Below are 25,070 nucleotides of genomic sequence, written 5' to 3'. Positions count from 1 at the left end.
GGCCCTCCATGATTTCTAAGTGGAGGAACTTGCAAAATCACAGTGTTTAAATACTTGTTTGCCTTCCTGTATACAGAGACTTGCAACCAAAATCTGAAATACTTTACGCCATCTGAGCCATTTAATCGAAGCTCCTGTAATACTCACACAATGTGAAGAAAAGGGTGGATTTTTTTATCTACAGGTTTCTCTTTATGGTGGGATCCAAAGGGACCATTTAGCATTCTTTATTTTCTTTAAAGTAAAAGCGGTTTAGTTGGCAATTCTTCTGCGTCCCTAAACAAATAATAAAACTGCTGACTTAAAAAGCAGCTAACGAAGCACTTTCTGCTGCACAGCAGCTTGCACAATATCACACAATGAATATGGATTATGTACACCTTATAGTAAAAAAACATAAATTACAATAAAAATACACATTGACAAAAAGACGTCTTTCCTCAGCTCTGTTTTTTATCATCAACTCTAATTAGACCTGAAACCGATGACATGTGCTGTCATCTTATCATTTTTTATTTTTTTAAACATTTCCCTGCAGGAAAAAAAAAGTGCAAATAATTACCTGGAGGTTTGTACTATGTGACAAATTCCAATTTGTTTATTTGTGTATCTGTCTATTTTGTTTGACAATTAAAGTTGAGTACTGATAAAATTAAATGATGAAAATTAATTCAAGTATGTATAGGTGTGTGCGCCTTAATCTTTCATCTTTAAAAAAATATATTTTCACTTCATTACCTCACAGATGGCTGTGAATAATATGACTGTATGTGGACAAATGTGAGTTCTAGTTTGGTTTAGTGGGATTCTGTGGAAGGATGGTTGGCACAGTTTTAACATTCAGTGCTGGTGGTTAAGATCGGAGCATTTGGATAAAACAACACAACTTTCAGGTGGTAAATGTTGGTAAAATACAAAAAAACAAAACGGTAAATACAATTTGAAGCCAAAGCAGAAAAACGCTTCGTAGTTCAAATGGGAAATGTTGACAGCTATGTTGTGACTCATGTAAATGTGATGGTTGAAAATCAAATCAATTTACTTGTTGGCTTTGTTGGAGTCCACAAATGTAAAAAAAATAGAATGTTTTGACGTCATTTTTCAAAAATGAGCAGTTATGTTTCATCTAAATTAACCTTTCTCTCTTAAACAATCGCTCACTGAAATACGTTGATACTGTATTGATTGCACGCACGCTCATTACCATTTCCAGTGAGCCATTTATTCATAACCTTGTGGAACACTGTAGCACTGTCACACCATCAGCAATACACACACTGTAGAGGAGAAGCACAGATTATTCATCCATTAAGCTCCAGATTATTTGCCTGGTCTGTGGTTCTGCACAGAAACCTTTAGCGCTGTCCTCAATTTTTCTCAATTATTAAAACAGTTCATAATGGAATGGACTTTTAAATATCATTTTTTTTTCTAGTAAAATGCATTTAAAAAAAAAAAAAACACTATGACAATGTAAGACAGAAATAAGTCCTGCAAAAAAAAAAAAAGCTAGTGTGACAAAACATGTACAAATATCGAACATGTAGTGATTTAAAAAACAAGAACATTTTAAAAATGTCCTCCACCATCACACTGAAAGAGCTGTTCTGCTCAAATTATTTGTTCAAAAGAGGAAAATGCTTGTAAAATTATTCATCACACCAATGCTAAGATAGAATTGGTTTGGTTATTTTGGTTTTCTTTTTCAATTCAGAGATGCTGTTTCTGTGATAATGTTCCTCGCATCAAGGTGACACAGTTATTTTATGTATTGTAATTTTGCAGTTCAAAGCTAAATAAGTAGACAAATATTATTCACTGCCCATATTGAACTGAAACTATATATTTTGTGTGTGTGTGGATATAGGAGTATAAGTGAAAACAAACATATGAAGAATATTGAAGTACCTGAATTAAATAAATAAAATGATACAAGAATAAAGACACTGATACAGATCCAGGGGATTGTTTGTAAAAAAAAAAAATTAAAAAAAGTCCAATTTATTGGTGTTTATGTAGAGGTGAACAATATTATTGGTGTAAAAATGAAATCAAAATCAAACAACTGAATCACTAACACAGAACAAGCGAGGGAAAGTGTGACACAATACTGACAAAAATATACAAAGGGAAGGTTTCCAAGACAAATGCTACTCATGGATTAGATTATGGCTCTAAGGAGTGTCCGAGTGCTCGAGATCAACTCTCAGAAATTTAAGTACAAATATATTTCCAATGCATCCCAGATCGCCGATTCACAATCTTTATAAATAGTAGAGTGTAGTAAAAATGCAATTTTAGAACAACGGTTTTTGTTCTGATATGCAGGAAAGCATTGAATTTTGAGTTTATAAACTAAAAACAAGTCAAATGAGCAGCCCTACTGTCACAGGACGTAAACACATTTTCAGCGACAGTTTTTTTTTTTTTTTTTTGTAGTTGAAAAAAAAAAGTAGACTGAAATCCCATTACAGAAATAAATGCTGGAAAAATTACATTTGCTTTAACACTGAAGCGTTAGCTCCATTCTTTTGATTCTGGGGACTCTTAAACAGTTTACGCAAATAAGTGAATTCCAGCGATTTGTGATGCTGAGAAAAGCAGCCTCGTGCTGATGTGCATCACTGCACTGTAAAAAGTGAAACATTGAATCAAGTAACAAAAATTCTGTAGTTTGTTACATTTAAAATTATTAGTTTAATAACTTTGAGTTGAGAAAAGCATCAATGGAAAGTTTTAACTTGATGAAAACAAAACATTTAAAATGTAACAAATTACAGAACTTGTGTCAATTCATCCAATGATTCACTTCTTCCCATCTGCACAGTAGTGAAGTGATTACCGTGAATCAGCTGATTCTCCAACGGAGAAAAGCAGCTTTTCATTCCAACATTGCACCGAAATCCAATGTTTAAGAACACAAAGAACTTGGAGGATGAAAAAATTGTAGAGAACATTTTCAGGACTTTCATGTTAAATGATCCAAAACAATCGTGATGTTTAGGTTTTGTTTGGTGCTGAAGTTTAACCAGAAAGTTGGTAAAAGGAAAATGTTAAAAGTGACAAACACCATTTATTTCTGTCTAAATCTTTGTGTTTTTATCAGTTTTGTTGATTCTGATCTGCTGTTCTAATAAAAGTGTAAATGATGGTGACTTAATACATATCATTTTAATTTAATACATTCTGTAAAAAGACATAGAAACTGTACAAATATGTTAAATTAAAAGTAAGAATCGTGGTTCGATCTATGAGTTGTTGATTTCTATTTGTGAATCGGATCTCCACCTAATTATCAATCCACAGCCCTAGATTAGATTAGGATTATCCAACCATGATTATCAAGGTTGAGAACTCTGCATGTTTGCCAGCTTTCCCTGCCGTCCTTGCTGCTGATTAACTCTGTTCTACCAGTCAGAACTTGGAATGACCTTATCTGGTTGGTCAGTTGAGAATAGACCAGAGGTAGTTAAAAAAAGGGATCCTGAGGACCAAGGTTGGGTTGCACTGGTTAAGAGACGGTAACTGCGGAGGAGACTTGAGGCAGTAGAACTGAGGGTGATCAGACTCTGTGGAGAGAGTGATGCAAACAGACTAGATCAGGAATGAGTACATCAGAGATGTTTTTTTAAGTAAACCCAGGGAGGTCAGACTTTGATGATTTAAATATGTTCAAAAGAGGAACATAGAATGTATGGTCAAAATGAATGAGTTATTAGGATAGAGCTGCCAGGCAAGATGCTGAGAGGAGCACCAAAGATGGCATTTATGAGTGTTATTAAAAAGAACATCAAGGAAGAAGATACAGATGCCAGGGTTAAATGGAGAAACATTACATACTGTGAGGAAATGCAAAAGCAAAAGCCAAAATATAACATATCTTGATGTGAAATGTGACTTCAAGGACTTGAGGATTTTATCTCAGCACGTCGCAGTCAGGTTCTACAAACACTATCTTAATTATGCTGTTTTTTATATGCACTAATTTGTTTTTGTGCTTCTACTTATATAAAAGTTTTTAATGGCACTTTGTGGCAACAGATACTCGTTTTTTATACAAGATTAGATGAACTTGAAACAAAAGACCTTTTAAGCGTCTGTAAGTTTGTGCCTGTTTTCTATATTCAACATTAATTGTCTTGTCTTTGACATATTTTTTAAAAGTATAGAATTATTGGGTCATTGTGCGAAGAAATGTATAATTGATCCTAAATTTTATGTGAATGGACGCTCTGCAAAAGGGGAAAAATACAACTGAATGCATATGATGAGCCAATCACAATCTAAGACAGCAATCTTTTTGGAAATTTGCCGCTATTGGGTTTTCAGTGGGGTGGAGTTAACACAATGCCAAGAAAGGAAGACATAATCGCTGATCTTACTGGAGCAATTGCTGCCGCAGATCAATTTGGGAAGGGTTATTAAACCATTTCCAAACAATTAAAAGTCTATTAATTCACAATAGCAAAGATCCTTCACAAGTTGAAAGGGTTTTAAAGACAGTCGTTAGTGTCATGGATGGTGGTGAAGGACCCAAGAGCTGGAGACAAGAGTTGATGGCAGAAACTTAAACATGACAAAATCACAGGAGACCAAACTAGTGACATGACAAAACAGAACAGATGACAATGAAGAACTGAAAACCAGACACTTAAATACACTGAGGTGTCTAAATGAAGACGATTGTGGATGATTTACCCTGAACATGGTGAGACTGATGAAGAATACAGAACATGACAAACCTGAGCACAGAATCCTGACATCAGTCCTGCCAGAAGTGGACTTAAGCAGAGTTCATTTAAAAGGAGAAAAAAATGGATTGGATAATGTGGAGTGGAAAAAAATGAAAGATCCTCTAAAAAAAATGGTAAAATCAAAACTTATTTTGAAATACTTGCATCTAAAAAAAACAAAAAAAAAAACAGAAAAGCAGCTTTGTGTTGAAATGTAAAACTTTAAATCAATGAAATGTTTACGCAGTCGTTTTATGTGGCGAGTTCACTGGGTTCTCATCCCAAGCATTTCATTGTAGTATTGACCTGTGTTATAATTGCACATTACAAATAAGGCTTCATTTCATTTCATTTCATTTCAATCAACATAAATAATATGATACTGATGCAAAAAAAAGTGATTTTTATTTTTTTATTTTTTATTTATTTATTTTTTTACATTTCACTGACCTAAAGTGTTGAATATTGGCACATATCAACTTTTCTATGCATTAGAATCCATTGGAATCATATTAATTACAAAAAAATAGTCAAAGAGTTATGGTATGTCAAATAATGTGTGTTATTTAGGTGGTACTGTCAACATATAAAGAGTATCCAGGGTAACATACACCAATCGTGATAAACTGAACTAAGACAGCGGTGTAGGAATTTAACTTGAACCTGAGACACAAAACAGAAAATTACATTAACCAAGAAATACGGGTGACAAAGTAAACTAGAGTGCGCAATCCTTGCCACCAAAGCCTGGATGAAAAGGCTTTTCACCAATCCAGAAACCAAGCAACTTAAACCAGAATGACTTTAATGTAAACTAAACTAAAGTACTTCTCTAATCATCTTTTGACCTTTTGTAAAAGCATTCCCACATGTATTTTCTTTATGTTTATGTTACCTGTAGCCAAAATGTAAAGAAAAAAAAAAAAGTTGTTTTCTGGGATAGTTACCACAGAAAAGCAGTAGTTCATTAGAACTGTGCCTTTGAGTTGTGGGCGGGACCCTTTCATCCATTTGTTTACACAGTCTCCCACTAGCTTACAGCCCCTTGCAACCACAAGCTAACATTAGCAGTGCAATAAAAACGGTGAGCAGTATTGGATTATACACATAATTTAAATGTAATACATTCAGTAAAAATACATTGCAACTGTTCAATCACATTATATGAAAGAGTAAGAATCTTGGTTTGATCTGTGAATCATTGAGCTGGATTCATAAATCCAATTGGATCGCCACCTCAGTAACATTCACCATCCCTATCAGAAATGTAATTGTAGTCTTGTTTTTCTATAAATATGTCCTCCACCATGAGAATAAGGCTTCAAGAACATGTTAAAAATCCCCAAAACACAATTTTCTTTGGAATGGATCCGTAAAAGTTGAATGTTGGGGCTCGGGTGGGAAGTCTGTCTTAATCAAAATTTAATCATGCAACTTTTTTTTAATTTAAAGCCTTCGGCATGTTTTTTTGGTTTGATGGAGGAAAGTTGTTTGTGTTGGTCAGTCTTTATAATGTGTTGTGTCACGCAGAAATGAAAATAGGAAATACAAAAACACACTTGGGGTTCTTTTACAGCAAACATTTGAACACATGTTAACTGTTTCCTTATGGTGAAAAATTGTGTTTTTAATAAAAACTGACCTGCATACTAGCTTGTAATTAATTAACATAGTAATACATGTAATAACTCTGTGTATAATACCCTATAAGCCCTCTTATTTTCTTTATTTTACTATCCTTGTTAAATAAAGTCAATTAAAGTAAGTAGTAATAAATTGGCAGCATGATGGATATATATATATTTTCTTTTTTGGTGACTGGTTTCTAACCGGCTGGCTTATTTGTGTCTTTCAGGGGTTTGAGTCTGGACTTCATCCATCATAAGCCGACTACAACTACTTCAGAAACCTTACCTACCCTGGCCTCTGTCACCGAAATCTCAGCTCAAAGGATGGAGACCCTCAGCGTTGACGGGCTGTTGCACCCTCTGACAAGGGATGCCTAAAGATGAATGTGCTCTTCTCGACGGCAGAGGTTGTTGACATGACCTTTCTTGGGAGTGTTTTCCAGACTGTGAGACATGTTTATAAGTTTTCCCCTCATCAAGAAGGAGGAAACTTGATGGCTGCTACACCTTCTTTGGATAGTTTCTGTTTCCTGGGCTTTAAAGAAAGGATCCTCAGCTACCACGACCATCAGCTGCTCCGCTGTTAATCTCTTTTGGATTTATTTAAGCCTTGAGTTTGTCATTGTAGCTGGGTGGCATAGGTGCAAGAAAGGACGTTTCTCTCAACTCTGGAAGGACAATAAGCACAAAACATTTTCAAAAGGAGGCCCATAAGCATGTCCCGATTGGGACACTGTTCAAGTACTGGTTTTAATTGCCTTCAAACTCTCACAACAATGGGATGTGTACGACTCAGAGGTTTACGGAGCACAGGATGGTGGGTGTCCACAGGCCTGCTGCTTGTTGCAGTGTTGGGTCAGAAACTGGATGAGAACGACCCGGTGGTCATCACCAGCAGTGGCAAGATCCGAGGGATAAAGAAGGAGCTCAACAACGAGATCCTCGGTCCTGTTGTTCAGTTTCTAGGGGTTCCCTATGCTGCTCCACCCACCGGCGAACGCCGCTTTCAACCTCCAGAGCCCCCTCTGTCCTGGTCAGACATCCGCAACGCCACGCACTTTGCCCCAGTGTGCCCTCAGAGCATTGTGGAGGGCCGCCTCCCGGACGTCATGCTCCCAGTGTGGTTTACCAACAGCATTGACGTGGTCTCCACTTACGTCCAGGACCAGAGCGAGGACTGCCTCTATCTCAACATCTACGTCCCTACAGAGGATGGTGAGTTGGCCCTACAGGCCTGGGGGTAGGATGGTTGTGGGGGAGGAAATAAATGGGAGGCAGAGTCAACAGAATTGAACCCACAACCTTTAATGGGAAAATGAATGTTATTAGGATGTGACATTATCAGTGAGGGGGCGCATCTGTGTCAATTTGTGTCCGCGAGTAGCTGCATGACCTTGTGCATGTTCACGTGCATGACCCTGCCTAATTCTTGAATGTGTGAGAAAGCGATTTATGAAAAAGACACCAGTGTGTACTCATGTCTGTTCTCCATTAACAAGCTCTCACAGCTGCCCTATACTCTTCCCATTCCATCCTCCATCCTGTTCGGTCGCTTCATCTCGCCCTTTATTGCTCCTTAAACAGGTTTTCCTCTCATTCTACCCTCCTTTGACTCCTCATCCCTGCATTTGCCATCTTCTGCAAGCTGCCTTCTCTCTTCCCTCATGTCTGTATCTCATCATAATGTATTGTGCTCTGTCACAAAGGCCACAGTTCATTAAACAAGACAGTCGTTGTCATGATCGTCACCGATTGATTTGGCTGACTGAATGACTGAATGCTGCTCTGATTAAACTGGTGCAATTCATTCTTTCCCTCCGTCTTTATTTCTCTCTTCCTTTTTTTCCTCCCTCCAAGTCTTTTTCACTCAGTCGGCTTTGTGTACATGGCGTGTGTCGGAGTGCGTGTGAGCATGTGTGCACTGCGCGTTCAGGGGCTCCATGTTATTCTTTAGTTTTCTATTCATTTTACAGTCAAAAGAATATCCAAGGAATGTGCGAGGAAACCGGGCAAGAAAATATGTAGACAAGGAGGTATGTATAATCTGAATGCAAACTATACTTGTGCCACTGAGAAAAGGGACAAAAGAAAGAAGGATGTGTGTAATGCAACACACAGTGTAAAGAAATCAAGATGGAAGTCTACCAATGACTCAGCTGGTGACTCAGCGTGTCTGCGGGTCTTTTAAATGAAGAAGAAGCCGAAGATGGAAATGGTTTTAAGCCAAATTAAATGGTGGTTACATTAACATGTCACAGGAAGTGTTCTTGTAAGTGCAAAAGCCACTAAGAGAATAAATGAAAGAGGATTAAAAACCTCACAAAGCCCCCAAAAATCTTCTGAATCACTTTATCTGTAGATGGTTGCATGACAGAGTGGTTGGTGTGCTGCACATGTCTTCTATTCTCTCATTGGCCAGCAGGAGTGGGAGTTGTGATTGGCTGCCGGCTCTGGGGCCACGAGGTGAGCAGTAATAATAGTTGATGTGCGTTGGGGTGGCAGCATATTAGATAAAGGCACACAGTTGCAAACATGCGACACACAGTGATGGAGTTGTATGCAGTGTTAAATAAGATGAGCTCAGGCTGGACCTTGGCTGTGTAATCTCCATTAAAAGAAAGCAGTGCTGTGTTCAGGTTGGCCCGGGCGGCTGTGCAGAGAACTGTTTCATCAAGATAATGCCCTCTGCGCTGCTCCGTCTTCCTCCCTCTGTCTCTCAGCTTCGTCCAAGATATTGATGTGTGTGTGCGAGTGAGAATGAGGGGAGGGTTGCTGACAGTGTCCTTGATGAGGCCTGGGTGTTAATGTCATTGTCTTGGCAGCAGCTCATATTATCACTTACTGTATATTCTTCTTACAACACAATTTATTCTAATGTCGCCGCTCTTCCTCTTTGCTCGTCTTCTCCGACGTGTCGCACAAACAAATACTAGGAGAGGGATATTCACTTAAACGGGGGGATTAGAGGAGCTTACGTATCCATCACACAGCATGAAAATCATTATTTAGAAACGAAGGCTCAGACAGTCGCCCCTGATATTTTCGTTTTTTTACTTTGTGATAAAAGAAGATTAAGTGCAAAAAAACAATGTATCTTGGACCAAAAAAAGTGGATTTTGTCGTATTTAAGGCTTATTTCTCTGTTTTTTTTCCCCCAAGTTGAGGTTGCTTTTGCTTGGGTTTGTTTATCTGGCTTAAATGTACTACCCTCTGGTTGTGCACTGAGGGAAGAAAAATCTTCCTTTGAAATGTCAGGGAGCAGCGCTTCGTGTTACACACAGCAGCTCCGCACTACAGAGCACGCCTCAGCGGGCAAAGATCAGTGCAGCCACTCTGATCTGTAACCTTGTTATTAAAGTGAATGTAAATTGAACTATGATTAATGCTTGCTGGCTGTTTTGCACTAAATGTAATTGTTTTTTTTTTTTTTTTACCACTTTATTTAATTGCATGATGCAGTTAAAATTTGAAAAAAGAAAAAAAGATTACTCACCCACCTCCTCTCCCTGCAGACACTTAAAGTCTTTTCATCCAATTAGTCTGCAGTCTAAAACCAATAAATTAGATAAAAATACATAAATAAAAGTGAAAGTAAGGTAATGTAGAATTTGACTTAATTCCAAATTTGTTTAAAAGATCATTGCCAAAGTTTGACTAAAATAAGCCGTTATTTATATATAAATATATATGGGGGGGTCTCAGTATTCACAGATCTGGCGTATTCGCGGATGTCCCCTGTACCTAACCCCTGCGAATAAGGGGGGGGACACTGTATATCTTTATTTACACAGTAAACTTTTGATTTATGTGTTAAGATCTAATTCAAGACTTGTTTGGCACATATACCAGATTAAATAATCCTTGATGATAACTTTCTGAAGTGATGTTGGAACCAGCGGCTTGATTGAGTGTGAGTGACACCTCACTGAAAATGTCTTACCTCCAGTTCCAACGAAATGCAGTCAATTCTGTTGCTATTTTTCCTTACACGGACATCGCCATGTTGGAACCAGAATTCGTCTGGAAGCAGTAATTGCTGAGTCAGCATTCCTATATAAACCACTTTTGCCAATCAGGAATGAGCTTGTTGGAAGGCCACGCCTCCACCAATTGAAAGCGATCTTTGGACAATCTGTCAATAAAATGTTTTGAAAGATTGACATGACAAACGTTTATTGAGGCATCTGATTGGACAGTATGTAACTCAAATATCTTAAACTACAATTTATGTATATATACTGTATATATATATATATATCATTTGAAACACAAAACCTAAGTTACGCAGAATTCTATGGTGGGACCTATTTCATGTCTCAGAGATTTGTCGAGTGATGCATTCAAGTACTACTAAAATACTCGTTCATCAGAGTTTTTTATCAGCTACTTTGAACTTAGATGTGAAACTGATTGCCCCGTGTCAGAGGAGCTGTCAGGGGAGGTGCTGCAGATCGAAAACTCTCTTTTCTGGAAAATATTTTATTTTTAAAATAGATGAGTGTTTTACAAACACTTATTTAGACTTTTTTATATTATTAATTATGGGGCATATCTGTTTAAGAAAGTGGAAAAATTTCAAGTTTTACAAGATAAAATTCATTATCTAAGTTTAAAATGACTGAAAAGAAAACTCTGATGACCGAGCATTCTAGTAGTAGTTAAACGCATCTCTTACAGACGAATCTCTGAGACGTGAAATAAGTCTAAGGACAGAATCGTGCATAACTGAGGTTTTGTGTGTGCGTTAGAGGTGATCCGTGCAAACTTTTTAAATATTGTAGTGTGTAATTAGTTTCAAGCTGTTGTAATTTTAATTTGTGCATGTGTAAATTGTGTTTTGTAGCTATTTATTTATTTATTTTTATTATGCGCAAAACCTATTTTACGAGTTACAAAACAAGACTTAACGCACAAACAAATCAAGAAATACACAAGCACAAATCGGAGTGAGTCTGTTTTCTCACTCAGTTCTACAAATCTTTCATTTTAAAATGACTCCTTTAAGAAAAATATCTAAAAACAATGAACAAGGTCCAGTGTGATCAGGCACTGTAATTCATTTAATTTATTTCACAATGAATAATGTTTTTGCTCTCACTAAGTGTAGTTTCACTTCCTGTGCATTCTGATGGAACAACATGCATACCCACAGGAGTCTACTAAATAGGCAGGGAGCATGTCTGCTGCTTTAAACAGGGCTACTGTATTTGTCAGAAGTGGTTAAAACTCACTTTCCAATGAAAGTGAGGCTGTGGAAGGCCCTAATTCTTTCCACAGCCCAGAAACAGAATTCCAAAATCAAGATCATCATTGTACATGAGTTTTTTTTCGTTTTTTTTCATGGTAAGATTCTCTTGATAAGGAAAGGTAAAAAAAAAAATCACATAAAGAAACTTAAAAATAAATAAATAAACAAAACAGCGTATGCACTCTGTCCATAATATCTCACGTTAAACATTTCAAGATACTTTAAGTAAATTCAATTGACTTAGACGTGAAGAGACAATGTCAAAAGTCAGAAAGATTGAGGGTCATCCTATATATAGAGGGACCACTCAAACCTATGTCCACTTTATTTATCAGAATCTCCTGCCGCTAGTGCGCAGTTACTAAGGGTCAGTTAACGTCTCAGTTGATTAGGTCCACAGGGAGGCAAATGACACAAAGGCTTTCTTAAAAAAAGGTTCTCAGTAAATCATACAGGTGTAGCAGCACTGCTCTGGTAAGTCAGGAACAATTTTCTGTCGCTTTACAATGAGTTTATATTTTTGACTGGGTATCAGCTTTGCAGAAGAGCTTTAAAGCATTACAGGAAAGCAAATGTGAAAATGTTAAACTCACAGACAGATGTTTTATTTTTTTTATTTTCAGAAGTTCAGTTATCATCAGCGTGTGGTCAGTGGGTGGGACTGGAGACATTTATTCATGGCCAGACTTATGGCCTTGAGGATATTTAGATATATAATGGCGGATTTGGTGAAGATGTGCAATCTATCTCATTTTCATCTTGTCAGTGTGAGGAAAAAAAAAAGCCCACTAATACAGTTTGTATGGATTTTTGGAAATAAGAGCGGAATTATCATGTTAGAAAATCATTTTGTCGAGTCTGTTTGGTATTCCACTTACACTCATTACATCCTGTAAACAGAGCAAAGTAATTTATTGAGGATAATTGGATTAAAGCAGTTGCCTGGCGTTAGATTTGTGTGTCTGTTTGCACGGCAGCAGTGGATTGATTCACAGAGGACATCAGGACGGAAAAAAGAAACCCAACATGCTGAGACGGGACAGATGAGAGCGGCAGGCCTGTCATAACAATTAAGCAAAACACACGGCAGCTGTTAGTCAAACATTTTTAATCATACAAAAAAAAATCCTTGTCGAGGATATCACATGCAGAGATCCTAGTAATAGTATTCTAAAAAGAAAAACTTTTAAGTCTCATGATGGAGGACTAATATAAAAAAAATATATTTGCTTAAAACTACATTTATGTGTATTTATGTATTGAAATCGTAGTGAATCAGGATCGGATAAAGAATTGCAGTTGGGAAAAACCTGTAGCTCTGACACAGATGCTACAAGCCACAAGCTCCCTGCTCTGCTCCATTCTGATGCATCCACTTGCAGACAAATAGATCCATGAATGTCTGTGTTTTCCTCATCTGATCTGGAATCTGGATCAGAACTGTACGGCTGGTTGGATCCAAGATTTTCTCCACATTTTTGTTGCACTGTTATTATTTGACTGTTAATATTTCGCCAACAAAACCGACAACGACTGAGAGCCAAATTTCTACTGAACTGCTGTCGCTCTGCAGAAACCGTGTTAAAGAAAACGACACAGGCTTTTTGATTGGCTAAAAATTGTATAATATTAAAATACAACCGCAAATGCTTTTAAAATAGATCAAAAGATGATTGGAGTGGGACTTTAATGCAAATTGTTTACCCTATTTTAAGGTGATTGAATGCATCTAGATGCAAAGTTATATATAAGTTATCTTTTATTTGGTTTTTCCTGCTCTGAAACTATATTTTCGACCTCCACAGCTTATTTTTTGGTGTCCATTGGGCTTTGAATTTCTAAAAAAAACCTAAACTGCACTTTGAATTATTAACATTTTGAGTTTTAAAAAAAATTTTCCCCTGGAATTCAAACCAGTTACAGGAGCCAGTTGCTCTTACCAAGCCTGCTTCTAGAAATGTATTTCTAGCGTTCCATAAACTAAAGGGAGTTTGTTGCTTGTGAAATATGGTGAATTACACCAAAACCCCTTGGATGTAATCTGTTACCTATAGGGTTTACACCAGACACGGAATGGAGGCCACCTCCATTTGCCGCCCTTGTTAACCTATGGTGTAGTTCACAACAGACGTGAAGCGCCACGGTCCTCTGCAGCCAGCTCGTTTTGGCGTCTGGTCAATTTTTTTGCGGGAGCGATCTGCGTCAATCCTGGCAGGAAGCTAACCCAAAATACACGAGAAAATCTGGTCAATTTTCAAAATATAACCAATTTTTCACAATAAAGTACTGCGGTTGACAAATGCAATCGAATGTTTGTATCTAAACAGACTATAGAGATTAAAATAAACACACAAACAATGCACAATGAACAGACACACACACATGCACACACAGATCAACATAGTGGTCTGACTACGGGGTGGGTTGTGTGGTTTTTGGTGTCTTAAAAACAAAATCAACAAGAGAGAGGCAGAGAGCAGTTCGGGACAGGTTAAGATCGAAGCTGTTCAGAAGCCCTGTTGACCGTTGTGAAAAATATGGGTTTGGTGTGAACTGGAGGTGAAGCGGATATCACTCCTCGCGCAGACCGCTTCGCAGCGCTTCAGCGTCTAGTGTGAATCCGGCGTTAGTCACTTCTATAAGGCAATTCTATACATGCTGTCCTTGTTAGAATTATCTTGACTGAATTGGATTATAGCAGTCATTATTATTAACACTATGGAATATGATGTTTTTTGCTAGACACATCAAGGTTGTGAATTGAGCCTTGTATAAATCCGAATTTTACCTCTTTCAATTAAATTACATTAAGAAAAAAAATCATAGTCATATTTCTGATTGTGGACGCTCACAATCATGTTTACCTGCAAAATAAGTGTTTCTGAAAATGTCAAAGGAAATTGTTCACATCCGACATGGAAGCGTTGAGACATGTTGTTGTTCAGCTGCATTAACTAATGTGTCTCTGAGCATCTTCACCATCACTGTGCAAGTTAGCAAACAAAACTCCAGTAGTCTTGTGTCTGTGCGCAGAGGCCTTAACATGTTGCGGCATCATAACGAGAATGAGGAGCACAGCTCTCTGTAAGAGGGACAAGATCAGTAAATGAAACGTCCAGACATAAAAGCAATCGTCGAGGTCCTCAAAAATGCTGGAGTGTTTTCTTTCAGGAACGATCTGTGAAAACGGACATTCTGAGACAGTTGGCTGTTCAGACGAGTTTTCCTGCGTCTGCTAACCTGAGTCCTCTGGCTGCTGTTGTGCTGACTTAAACAGTCTGAGCGTCTCTATTTGGGTCCTGTGGATTTCTTACAAGCCAGCACAGACGGACACAAAATACAGATTTATTTGTTGACTGAACATAAAAGTTATGTCATCGCTACAGGCAGTACAATTTACTGTTTCCATGTCATGTAAAGCAATCACAGACATAGTGATGAACATTTCTCCTTTATCTGCCTTAACCCCAAAGTGGGCTACCTAAGAGCAATTTTCTTCTAGGGTTTTAAAGTGAATTTTACTTCTTTTTTTTTTTTAATTGGTTCATATTGGTGACAGCAAATAAGAGCAACCAAAAAAAAGAAATAAAATGGAAAAAATATGATGTTTAAAAACGAAACGAAAAAAAAAAAAACAGTGGCTAAGGCTTCGTCTAAATCCCTTATAGTGCATTTTTCATTTTGGAGTGCTGTCCAAATTTACAATTTCAAAATCAAGGGCCCTAGAAATTTCCCAGAATTCTCAGTGAAAATCCAGTGTGCATTGATGCTCACTAGATTTGGGAATACAGTCCACAATGCATTGCATTTGAACATTTTTTGCAAAATATAAAGTATTTTCATGTATTGCTTAAATAAACTACTCATGTTTTCATCGTCAGAACACTTTGGATTAATAGTTAATCATCTCAAAATGCTTGTATTGTTTAGAAATTGGTGGCGTCATATTCAGCTTTCAAAAAAAAAAAAAAAAAAAGAAAGAAATTGTGAGCACGGTGTCTGAATTGCTTTTAAAATCCAGGGCACTAGATAGTCCTGCACTAGTTTTTTAGCAGTTAGGGCTTAAGGTGGAAATTTGGACATAGCCTAAATCTGACACCCGTGGATTCTCCAAATTTTAAAGTGATTGTTCTCTTTACTAAATTTAAATGTAGCATTGGTAATCTGACTGAATGTCTGATTTGAAGTCTTGTTTTAAAAGATGTCCCACTTAAGTTTGTTCTACCCTCATCTGATTTGAACCATTTTAGTTTTGAGAATCTGCCAATACCAAGTATCGATCTGATACTTTTGTAACACATAAAAAAATGAGCATATCATGTTGCACTAAAACAAAACACTTCTGTGGAGTAGCTTCAACAGTCAAGTAAAAATAGTGCAATTTTCAACGTGTAAACAATTAACTGTAACCCAGAAAAATAGGTGATAATTAATTATGTGAGAAAGTTTGGTGACTGAAGCTTAAATATCTTCAGAACTAAAGAACGTTTTTGATCAGATGTGATTCATATCTCCCATAATTTTGGAAAATCAATAATATATATATATATTTCAAAATTACTGCTGTAGCTTAAATATGATGATTAGTATTTATGACTAGTTCACATCAAGAATTAACTTGTCATTACTGAACTGGTTTTGTGCGCTTCTTGTTCAAACTATTGCTGTATTTTTCTGCGCTTCACAGCAATACCATGTTGTGATGTGTTCATAAGATGCAGACTTCTTGTAGAAAATGTATCTGTCATGATATGCTTCAAATATAAAGCGCTGATGGTCATAATAAAATAAAAGGAATATTTAATACCTGATCAGGAAGGATGCCAAAATCGATTTCTGAAACTCTGTGATCCGTCCTGATCCGATAACAGGATCAGAAATTGAGCCCCTGCTTGTTTTCATGCAGATCAACAGTTTCAGACTATATATGAGGAAATTCATATTTCTGAAATGCTCATAAGCAGCTGATACATCAGCCTCGTTGTCCATGTGGACAGACTAGTGAAAGAGTAACCAGAAAAAAAAGTCATTTTGCACATAGATTTAAAAAAAAATGACCGTAAAGGAGCGTTACAGTATTATGGGAAAATTATTTTGTTCTGTCTTAATTTGCAAGCTTTGATGTAGATGTGAATTTTATTATCATTTAGTTAATACATAATGTCTTTGTTTCCTCTGACAAAGCAGGAGTTCTTTCTCTGCATCTGCTCTCCTCTGTCTGTCCTGACTGCTCCACCTTTCACCTTTCTGCTGTCTGTCCATGTCCTGGCTGCAATTTTCAACTACTTTCCTTCTGCCTCGACTTATTTTTGAAGCTGCTGAGAGACGACAGGAGGAAATGTCGTGCAGAAGCAGTCACAGACCTTCTTGTTCAGGTGTCCCTGGATTGTCTTTGTCTTCTTCTCACACATGCATCTCAGTTTCATTTTATTCCAAAGCCATAGAGTGTTTTTGTTTTTTTCTTTTTGTCCAACAAATATTTGTTTCAAAATTATTGGTGAAATAAGTAAATTAAACTTTCATGATTAAAAAAGGACAGCATTTTTCATCAGGCACACAGAAGTCAAGGTAAACCTTTTGAGGAATAAGTCATGGCTGGCGTGTGATGAAGGCACATTTTCACCTGAATGAGTTTCTGCTCTCATGGTGGGACAGCCGTGGAGTCCGAAGATGGAAGCCAAACGGAGGGGTACCTAACAAGCCATGAATATAAAAACCATATGAATGATTCATAAATGTCAAATCTACTTGTTATTTCTCATTCTATGAGTTCTGCGGGATCTTTCTCTGCAGTTTTTCATCTCACCCAGAATCAGTGTATTGCAGACTTTTAGTCCTCAGTTTGACCATTTTAAGCCCTTGTGGGTGGATACGGGCAAAATAGGCAAAAAATAGGCAAACCTGTACAGGACACACAGGTGACACACACTCAACTTTTAAGATGGTAGACCACTCGGTGAGCTCTGAAAGCGAAAATGTTCATGCTAATTTTTTTCTATGGGCGTGCTGCGCCCAACAATTTATAGTAAATACTAAAGCAGTTGGGCATGTCCTGTTTTGTGCACTACACAGGAGGCCCATTTGTGCTGTACACGTGAAATGTGTGTACTCTTCGCATGTCCCTTTGCACGCAGCTTGTTAGAAATGAAGAAATTGGACAATTGGAGCATAGTTTGTGTGGACATCTTTCTTAAACATCACATATGTATGTGCAGCGCCGCACACGTTCAATAAGGAGCCACCTCCTCACTAATAACTAGAGTGCTGCGTAAAAGGCGACAGCATCCCCCATACGTCATAAGTGTGTCTAACTTGCATTATCCTTACAAATATTTCATGATACACTTTACGCACTCACAATATACATTCATCTTTCATGCAATGGTCGCACCAGCCTCAAGGCAACAGCAACACTTACCCCGGGCTCACACTCTATCCAGTCCAGCTCCAGTGTGGACATCAGAACGGTCTACACCAGACGACTTCCTTTGGCTATGGATGGTTGTGGCCCTGCTGCAGCCACAAGCTCTACTGCCAACATTGTGAGACTCTGAACTCTCGTAAGTTTAAGCGATATTTCAATTCAATTGAATTTTATTTACAAAGTCTAATATCCCAAAACAATTGCCTCAATAAGCTTCATGCCTATAACTGTACTGAAGCAGAAGGTCGGTCATAAGATATAAACAAAAGCTAATTGCTAAAGTAAACAGACTAAATAAAACCGGTTATCCCTTTCCTTAGACCTGTCCTTAAAACTCCTAAATAAAACCTGATTCCAGGAAAAAAGAAGAAACCTTAGGGATGATCCTTTCCCAAGACGGACAGGCGATTTACCAGGACAATTAAAGAAGAGTTATCCTATCTAGCTCTAAAACTACATATTTAAATAGAGTTCACGCAGAGTGGACTGGGGGACAGGTGGGGGCGAGGTCCACAGCCAAGACGAGCCAGAGGTGCGGTCCACGGCCAGAAACAGGAGCACAGGCGATCCACCTGGAATCTGAAAACTCTCCCATTTCCCCGGAGGGGAGTGGGGAAGAGGAACAACACATGAATCGCACTGCACCAAACACAAGCACAGAGAAACATTAACCCACCATTTATATAGGAAGTACTGGAAAGCAAAACCTCATTCTGTCATGATTTTGAATTCTATTCACTTCTTCTGCATGACTCGTCTTCATAAAATGGGTAAGCACTGAACTTGTAATGATACTTTTGTCTTATCTAGGCATAAATGTACATATTTCACTCTGTTGCAGGTGTTGGGTAACAAGTAGGGGAGACCGCGGTTGGTTTTCACAGTGACGCAATGTTTACAACTTGGTGAAAACAGAAAGTACAGCAGAATAATAAACCTTTTTTCCGGCTCGGCTCCGGCGTCCTGCCAAAATTTAAAGCCAAGAAAATGGAGCGCTGGAGAGGCCGGAGTGGATGGATGTAGTCTGAGTGCCTCTCGCACTTTTCAAGTTTCAAGACTGCGGCATCCGCACCAGAGCTGGACCAGATGCAGTCTGAACCAGGATAAGGCTTTAGGTGCAGACACACCTCTCTACAACCCTCAATGAACCCAGAAAATCCAAAATCCCAATTTACAGTCCTAATAAAACTATAACTGATAAACTGCTTCAAACACTGATGGAAGTTCAAGAAAAGCAAAGTCTTTAAAAAGGAAGCTGATGTTTATTGCTGGCACCTTAAACCAGGAACCGGAGTTTGTCAGCTGATCATTTTTCATACTTGTATGTAGCTATGACAGAACTAAGGCGTGCTCTCTTTGCATTTGCTTCCTGATGTATTCCCGCTGTTGTGCTTCCACTTTTGGTTGCATCTGAACTTTTTTTGTTTGATCATACAGCTTTTATATTTTCTGTGTATGCCTTAAACAGTAATACTACTGCCACTATATTATTATAATGTCAAATTTGTAAGGAAATGTAAACAAAAACCAACAGGTCTGGAGCTGTCACACAAGTCCTACATAGGTAACATAATAAACTAATGACATGTCTGAAGTTGTGCTAAGAACAAATGCAAGACAAGTTTTGTTACATTAAGTTCTTTAAATTATTTAATGTACATCATGTGTGTTTTTTTCATAGTGCTCTGAGAATTCGATCTGGAAGTTGAATGAAACAACACCATTTCCAGAATTCTCTCAGCCCGAGTAAAGATAGATAAACATTTATATTTGTAGCTGTTTGTTACAGCTTTGAATGTGTCACCTCTTTGTAGCTGCTCCCCCGTCTTCTCCTGTCACCGTCTCAGGTGCTGCGTTTCATTTCTGTTTGGGCTCAGCTGTAGCTGTGATCTGTGGAAGCTGTCGTTTCGATGGCAAACTTTCAGCACTTGTGACCTCCAGTTGTTTCAACACTTTGCTGTCATTTCTGGTCCATCTGATCAGGTGAAACTAAAAAAATAGAATTTGTAAATTACAATTAAGTTAGTTTTTTGCCCCTCGTCTTTGTTCCTTCAGTTAATGACTGAGCCGCTCAGTGCTGCTCAGTGGACCTAATCAGTGTTGATTGGCTGTGCTGTGCCCAATCAGTTTATTAACTGTATTTAGTATGTTTAATAGGGGCCTAATTTGTTTAACAAATCAAGCTTTAACCACTCCTAACGTGCGCTGGGTCCCCCTTCTTATGAGCTGTTGCACAGATGCAGCTCTGGTGTCTCCGTTTAACCACAGAGTAACTGAGCGCCAACATTGTTATAAGCTGCTCTGACCTGAGATCAAATTTGGCTTCTTAAGGGCGACCATCAGATCCTGTGTGCACGAACCAAAGTAAAAATGAAAATGTATATTTATATTTTTGTCTATATTTATTTATTCATTAGCCGCTTGTCCCTCTCGGGGGCACGGGGATTCCGGAGCCTAACCCGGATACTGATGGACGAAGGCAGGGTACACCCAGGACAGGTCACCAGTCTGATGCGAGGCCTCAATTTTTATAATCTCATGGCCAGCAACATAATTCTCAAGATTTTATAGTCATCTACTATTTTTAGATTGACTATCTCAGTCTTTCCCAAGTACATAATCTCAAAGTTGATTTATTTTGTTTCGTATATGTATAGTAAAATCTTAGTCCAACTCTGATTTATCAGCCCAGAATACATGAAAGTGATCTGATTTAATTGCACCACAGTATCCAACAGTTTGTAACTTTTCTTTGCAGGGATCACGAAATAATAAGTATTCTTCCACCTGTACCTCCAAAAATAGTTTATATTTTCCCATTGATGTTCGTTTGTCTTCCCATCCCTCTGTTAAAATCTCAGAGTTGGCTTCTCTTTCCCACTTCTCTTTTATGGACACTGTTGTTTCAAATCCTCCAGAACGTTATATATTTTGGAAATAACTTTCTAGATCATCTGTAGCTAATATGGTTCAATATTAATGTTTAGGGATTTATCAAAATCTGTTTTTTATGTATTTATTTTGTTGTCTAATTTACTTGCAGATTTCAATGTAAGTCCTGGTTATCCAAAAGGTTCCTTAATTTCTGAAAACTCATCACTGCTTTCATTTTTATTAATCACTCAATATCTCTTTTTATCCCTTTTCAACAGTTTAAATTTATGATCTAATTTCATGTTCTTCATATGAATCTACACAGAATTTCCCAAATTTAGAAAAAAAAGTAGAGAAAAGGTTCAAGTTAGTAGTTCACTATTTTAATATTTTATACCTATACATTTAAATCTTGTTATAATTGTATAGAAAATTCAGAATTATTTACAGGTTTATTGTATTTTTGTACAATTCAAGCTTGAATTCAGCTTACATTTTTCAAATTTCTAGAAGTGAGATGGAATAATATTTTATACGATTCAAAAAGATTAAATCTTCGCGGGGGACTTACTCCTTTGACTTGCACTCCAAAGAGTTAAATAAGTCAAAAGACTTGGAAGGGATGCAGGGTGTGAGAGGAATACTTATCAAGTTAAGAGTGTTCATCAGAGCCTTAAAGGCACAGCAGCCCTGAGCTGCTTTGTCAGGGAAAGGTTGAATAAGAAAGTTTGACCTTAACATGCTTTTCTAAAAACATTTTTAAACACCCCCCCCCTCCGTAATTTCAAATCTGCGCATGTTAACACATGCAAAATATTCTGCTCAAGGTGACAGAATTGATAACTGCTTATACATATGCATGGCCCTTGCATGATTATAAGTAAATAAACGGTTTCTTTTTCTGTTTCCTTATGAATTTTTTGTCTGAATATTTAATGAAGGACATCTGAGCTTCCAGCACTCCGCCGTTGTACTTGCAAAAAGGGGATACAAATGTCATAACATTACACCCATCTTTCAGGTTCATCTAACAAAAACAGATTTGTTTTCTCACATGCCGCTTGTCTGCGGTGTTTCATTACTTGGGCTGCAGCGGGGACACATTCTGCCTCATGCATATTTCAGACAAAGCACATTTTCAGCTACAGAGGTAGACAGTGCAGAGAAAAGAATCAGCTTTTTGCATAGTTTCCATTTCACTTTCAGTCATTATTTATGGGACCTTTTCCAAAACGGTCATGCAGCTATGTAATGCATGAAGCTATTTACTCAATTATGATGGAAAAGCAGCTTCAAACCAAATTTAGGCAATGATGTTAGCGTTTGCACGAGGAAGGGGAGTGAAAACGGACTAAATAAAATATGACCTGCTACTCATGTACCGCATTCTGCTTTTCATTACAGTAAATGAAAGATGAATGGTGTCTGTCAACTGCAGTCTGAGGCTGCAATGAAATGAAAAGTGTTACATCTTAAATGGATAAAAAAGATAAAGATTTCAGACAGCAATCGGACATCGGACTGCATGGAACTTCCTTGTTTTCTCATTAAGAGCTCACTATTGCTACATTCGTGTCTCCTGGTAATTTCTAGCATTTGCTCACTCTCAGTCAACACAAACACACACTCATTTGTGCTCCACGTCATTTTAACCAGTGTTGATTTCATCTATGATGCAATCCCCTATAACCCCCACAAAATTGACAGTTTTTCTTTTTCCCTGCTGGTTTAAACTAAAAATAAAATAAAATAAAATAAAATCGCCCATTTTCATGTGAAGTTTGTGAAATCTGCATGAGGGCTCCCATAGTATTAACCGTGGAGGATGATAATGACTATATCTGCTAATAGTTCTTTTCAGTTTTTTTTTGCTCAAAATAATAACTTAATAACTAGATATCACAAAATAAGAACTGTTTTTTTGGTTTTTTTTTTGAGAGGAGAATTTTTTTTTTCTCTAGAAAATCTAGCATTATCTTGTGATTGAAAAAGACAAAATTCTTTTCTTTAGATTACAGAATAAAACGTAACTCGTTATTTTAAGACCACAGATTAACAATGGGTGTTACCAAGAAAGAAAAGCAGAAACAAATCATTAAGATTGGGGATCATTGAATGTTGCTTATCTTCTCAAATCAAAATAATTAATCTGAAAATTGTTTGTGCAGACAGACAGACTTTGCACAATTAACATCTGAATTGGACCACAATTTAAATCTGTAATGCCTATTCCTGGTCCTCGGAAGCTACCACTCTACCTGTTTTCCAGCTCTCCTTGCACTGCTTGCTGCTGATTACCTGGATCAGGTATGTTCATTCAATCAGAATGTAGATATCTGACTGAGCTAACCTGCAGCTAGCAGGGCTTGGATATCCTGAAAACCGGCAGGGCGGTAGCTCTCGAGGCCCAGGAATGGGCAGCCCTGATTTAAATAATCAATAATAAGACAATTGATTAGCGATAATCCTGTTTGTTATTTTGGCTCACACCTCCATCGAACTGTAATGTTTTTCTACTGATCTCAGAAAATGAGAAAAATAAATATGTCTTTATCCTGAGAAAACAAAGCTTGAAAGCATGACTTATTACTCATTTTGTCACAGTTTTCTCAAGAAAACAGGCATTATCTTGTATCAAGAAATAGGTTGTTATCTCAAGAAAATGAGCTAAAACATGTTAGCAAATGTGGTTGTTCTAGTTTTCCATGAGCAGCACTTGAATGAAGCAGCATTTAAACATCATGGTTGCAGTTTAATAAATTATTGAACAATTTATGCAAAGACAATGTATCATATGTTTGCAGTTTTTAACTAAATATCTTGCTATTTTCTTACATTTTTACCATAACAAATGTGATTTTATCAAAATCTGTCTAGGACATGTTTTTGGAAGCATCTCACAAAATGGAGGAGCACAGATGAGTTACTAAAATAGTAGTTTTAATATAAAGGAAGCTACTCTCCTTTTTTTTTAAGCAATTTTAGAACAAATTTGAGGCTACAATTTAAGACAATTGTTCAAAAGCACTTTTTCCCCTTTAAAAACTGAGGAAAAAAATATCTACACTCAAATTGTGAGGATTTATTGATTATTGTATCCAGTTTTTCATTTTTGATTACTGCAAGTTTATTTTTCACCTTTTTAAATCAACTTCATGGTAACTTCAAGGCAATTTTGATTGCAGAGAACCTTTCACACACAAAAGCAAATGAAAAAAGCTTCACACAGATAGATGCAAACGCTTTGACAAGATTCAGGAAAATGAAATAAACACAACACAATAAAAAGGAAATAAAAGGGCAATAAAAAGAGTGCGAGTACATTAAGTGAAACCTTGCAAGAGCAATATTCTGAACAAAGACAGCGCAAATTGATTTGAAAACTTCTAACATTTGAAGCATTGCATGAACAATAGTGTTCCAGACAATGACAAAGATGATCGGTGATGACAGGCACAATACAGAACGCTTTTGGCGTCAAACCGCAACCATGAAATGCACAACCGGTTCCAGTTAGCATTGTTAAAACATAAACTGGTGCTATTGTTCAGTCAGCTGTAATGGTAAAGAGGTTCCATTAATGCACATGAGATTATGTGAGCTTTCAAGTGACACGCCCACCACCAGTGTGCCAATACACTATGCTCACAACAAAGCATGAAGATTTTGCTGACTTGGCTCATTCGTGACATCCGAGGTGTTCATCTCAAACCATGCCTTTACTTTTTTGGTTAAAACTAGGTGCTAGCCCCCACACCACGCAACGCCCTGTACCTGTTCACACTTGGATCTGTTTTTTTTTTGTTTTTTTTAACAAAGTAAAGGCACTTTAACCTCAGATAGTAGTTGTTCATGCTTTTTAAAATATATTTTCTTATTATTTAATACTTCCTGTGTGCTTAGTATTTACATGTTACATTATTTTTTTATACTGTTGCAATTTGTGAAGCATTATAGGTTGAGTTGCAAAATACCCCAACTCTTGCAGGTGTTATTAAAATGATACATCTAAGTATAAATATGAAATCATGTAATAGTAAAAAACGTACCAAAGATAAGCTTCTAATTCATCATTGTATTTGCCTGAACACATTTTGAGATGTTCTTTATATTATTGCATATTGCATATTATTATTATTATATTATTTATATTATTACTGTCT

General features: G+C 37.2%; 1 protein-coding gene across 1 annotated transcript in view; it reads left to right on the top strand.

Annotated features, from left to right (window-relative positions):
* nlgn1 (neuroligin 1) overlaps positions 1-25,070 on the top strand; it is a 385,517-nt gene that overhangs the window by 41,907 nt on the left and 318,540 nt on the right. The window contains exon 2 of the mRNA XM_036211636.1: positions 6,589-7,576. Coding sequence (XP_036067529.1) covers positions 7,078-7,576 — 499 coding nt within the window. The 5' untranslated portion in view covers positions 6,589-7,077. The remainder of the gene's footprint in view (positions 1-6,588; positions 7,577-25,070) is intronic.

The sequence above is a fragment of the Oryzias melastigma genome, linkage group LG4 (assembly GCF_002922805.2).
Source record: "Oryzias melastigma strain HK-1 linkage group LG4, ASM292280v2, whole genome shotgun sequence".
Classification (NCBI taxonomy): Eukaryota; Metazoa; Chordata; class Actinopteri; order Beloniformes; family Adrianichthyidae; genus Oryzias; species Oryzias melastigma.
The sequence above is the reverse complement of the archived record's forward strand: the minus strand, read 5'-3'. Positions and strand labels throughout refer to the sequence as shown.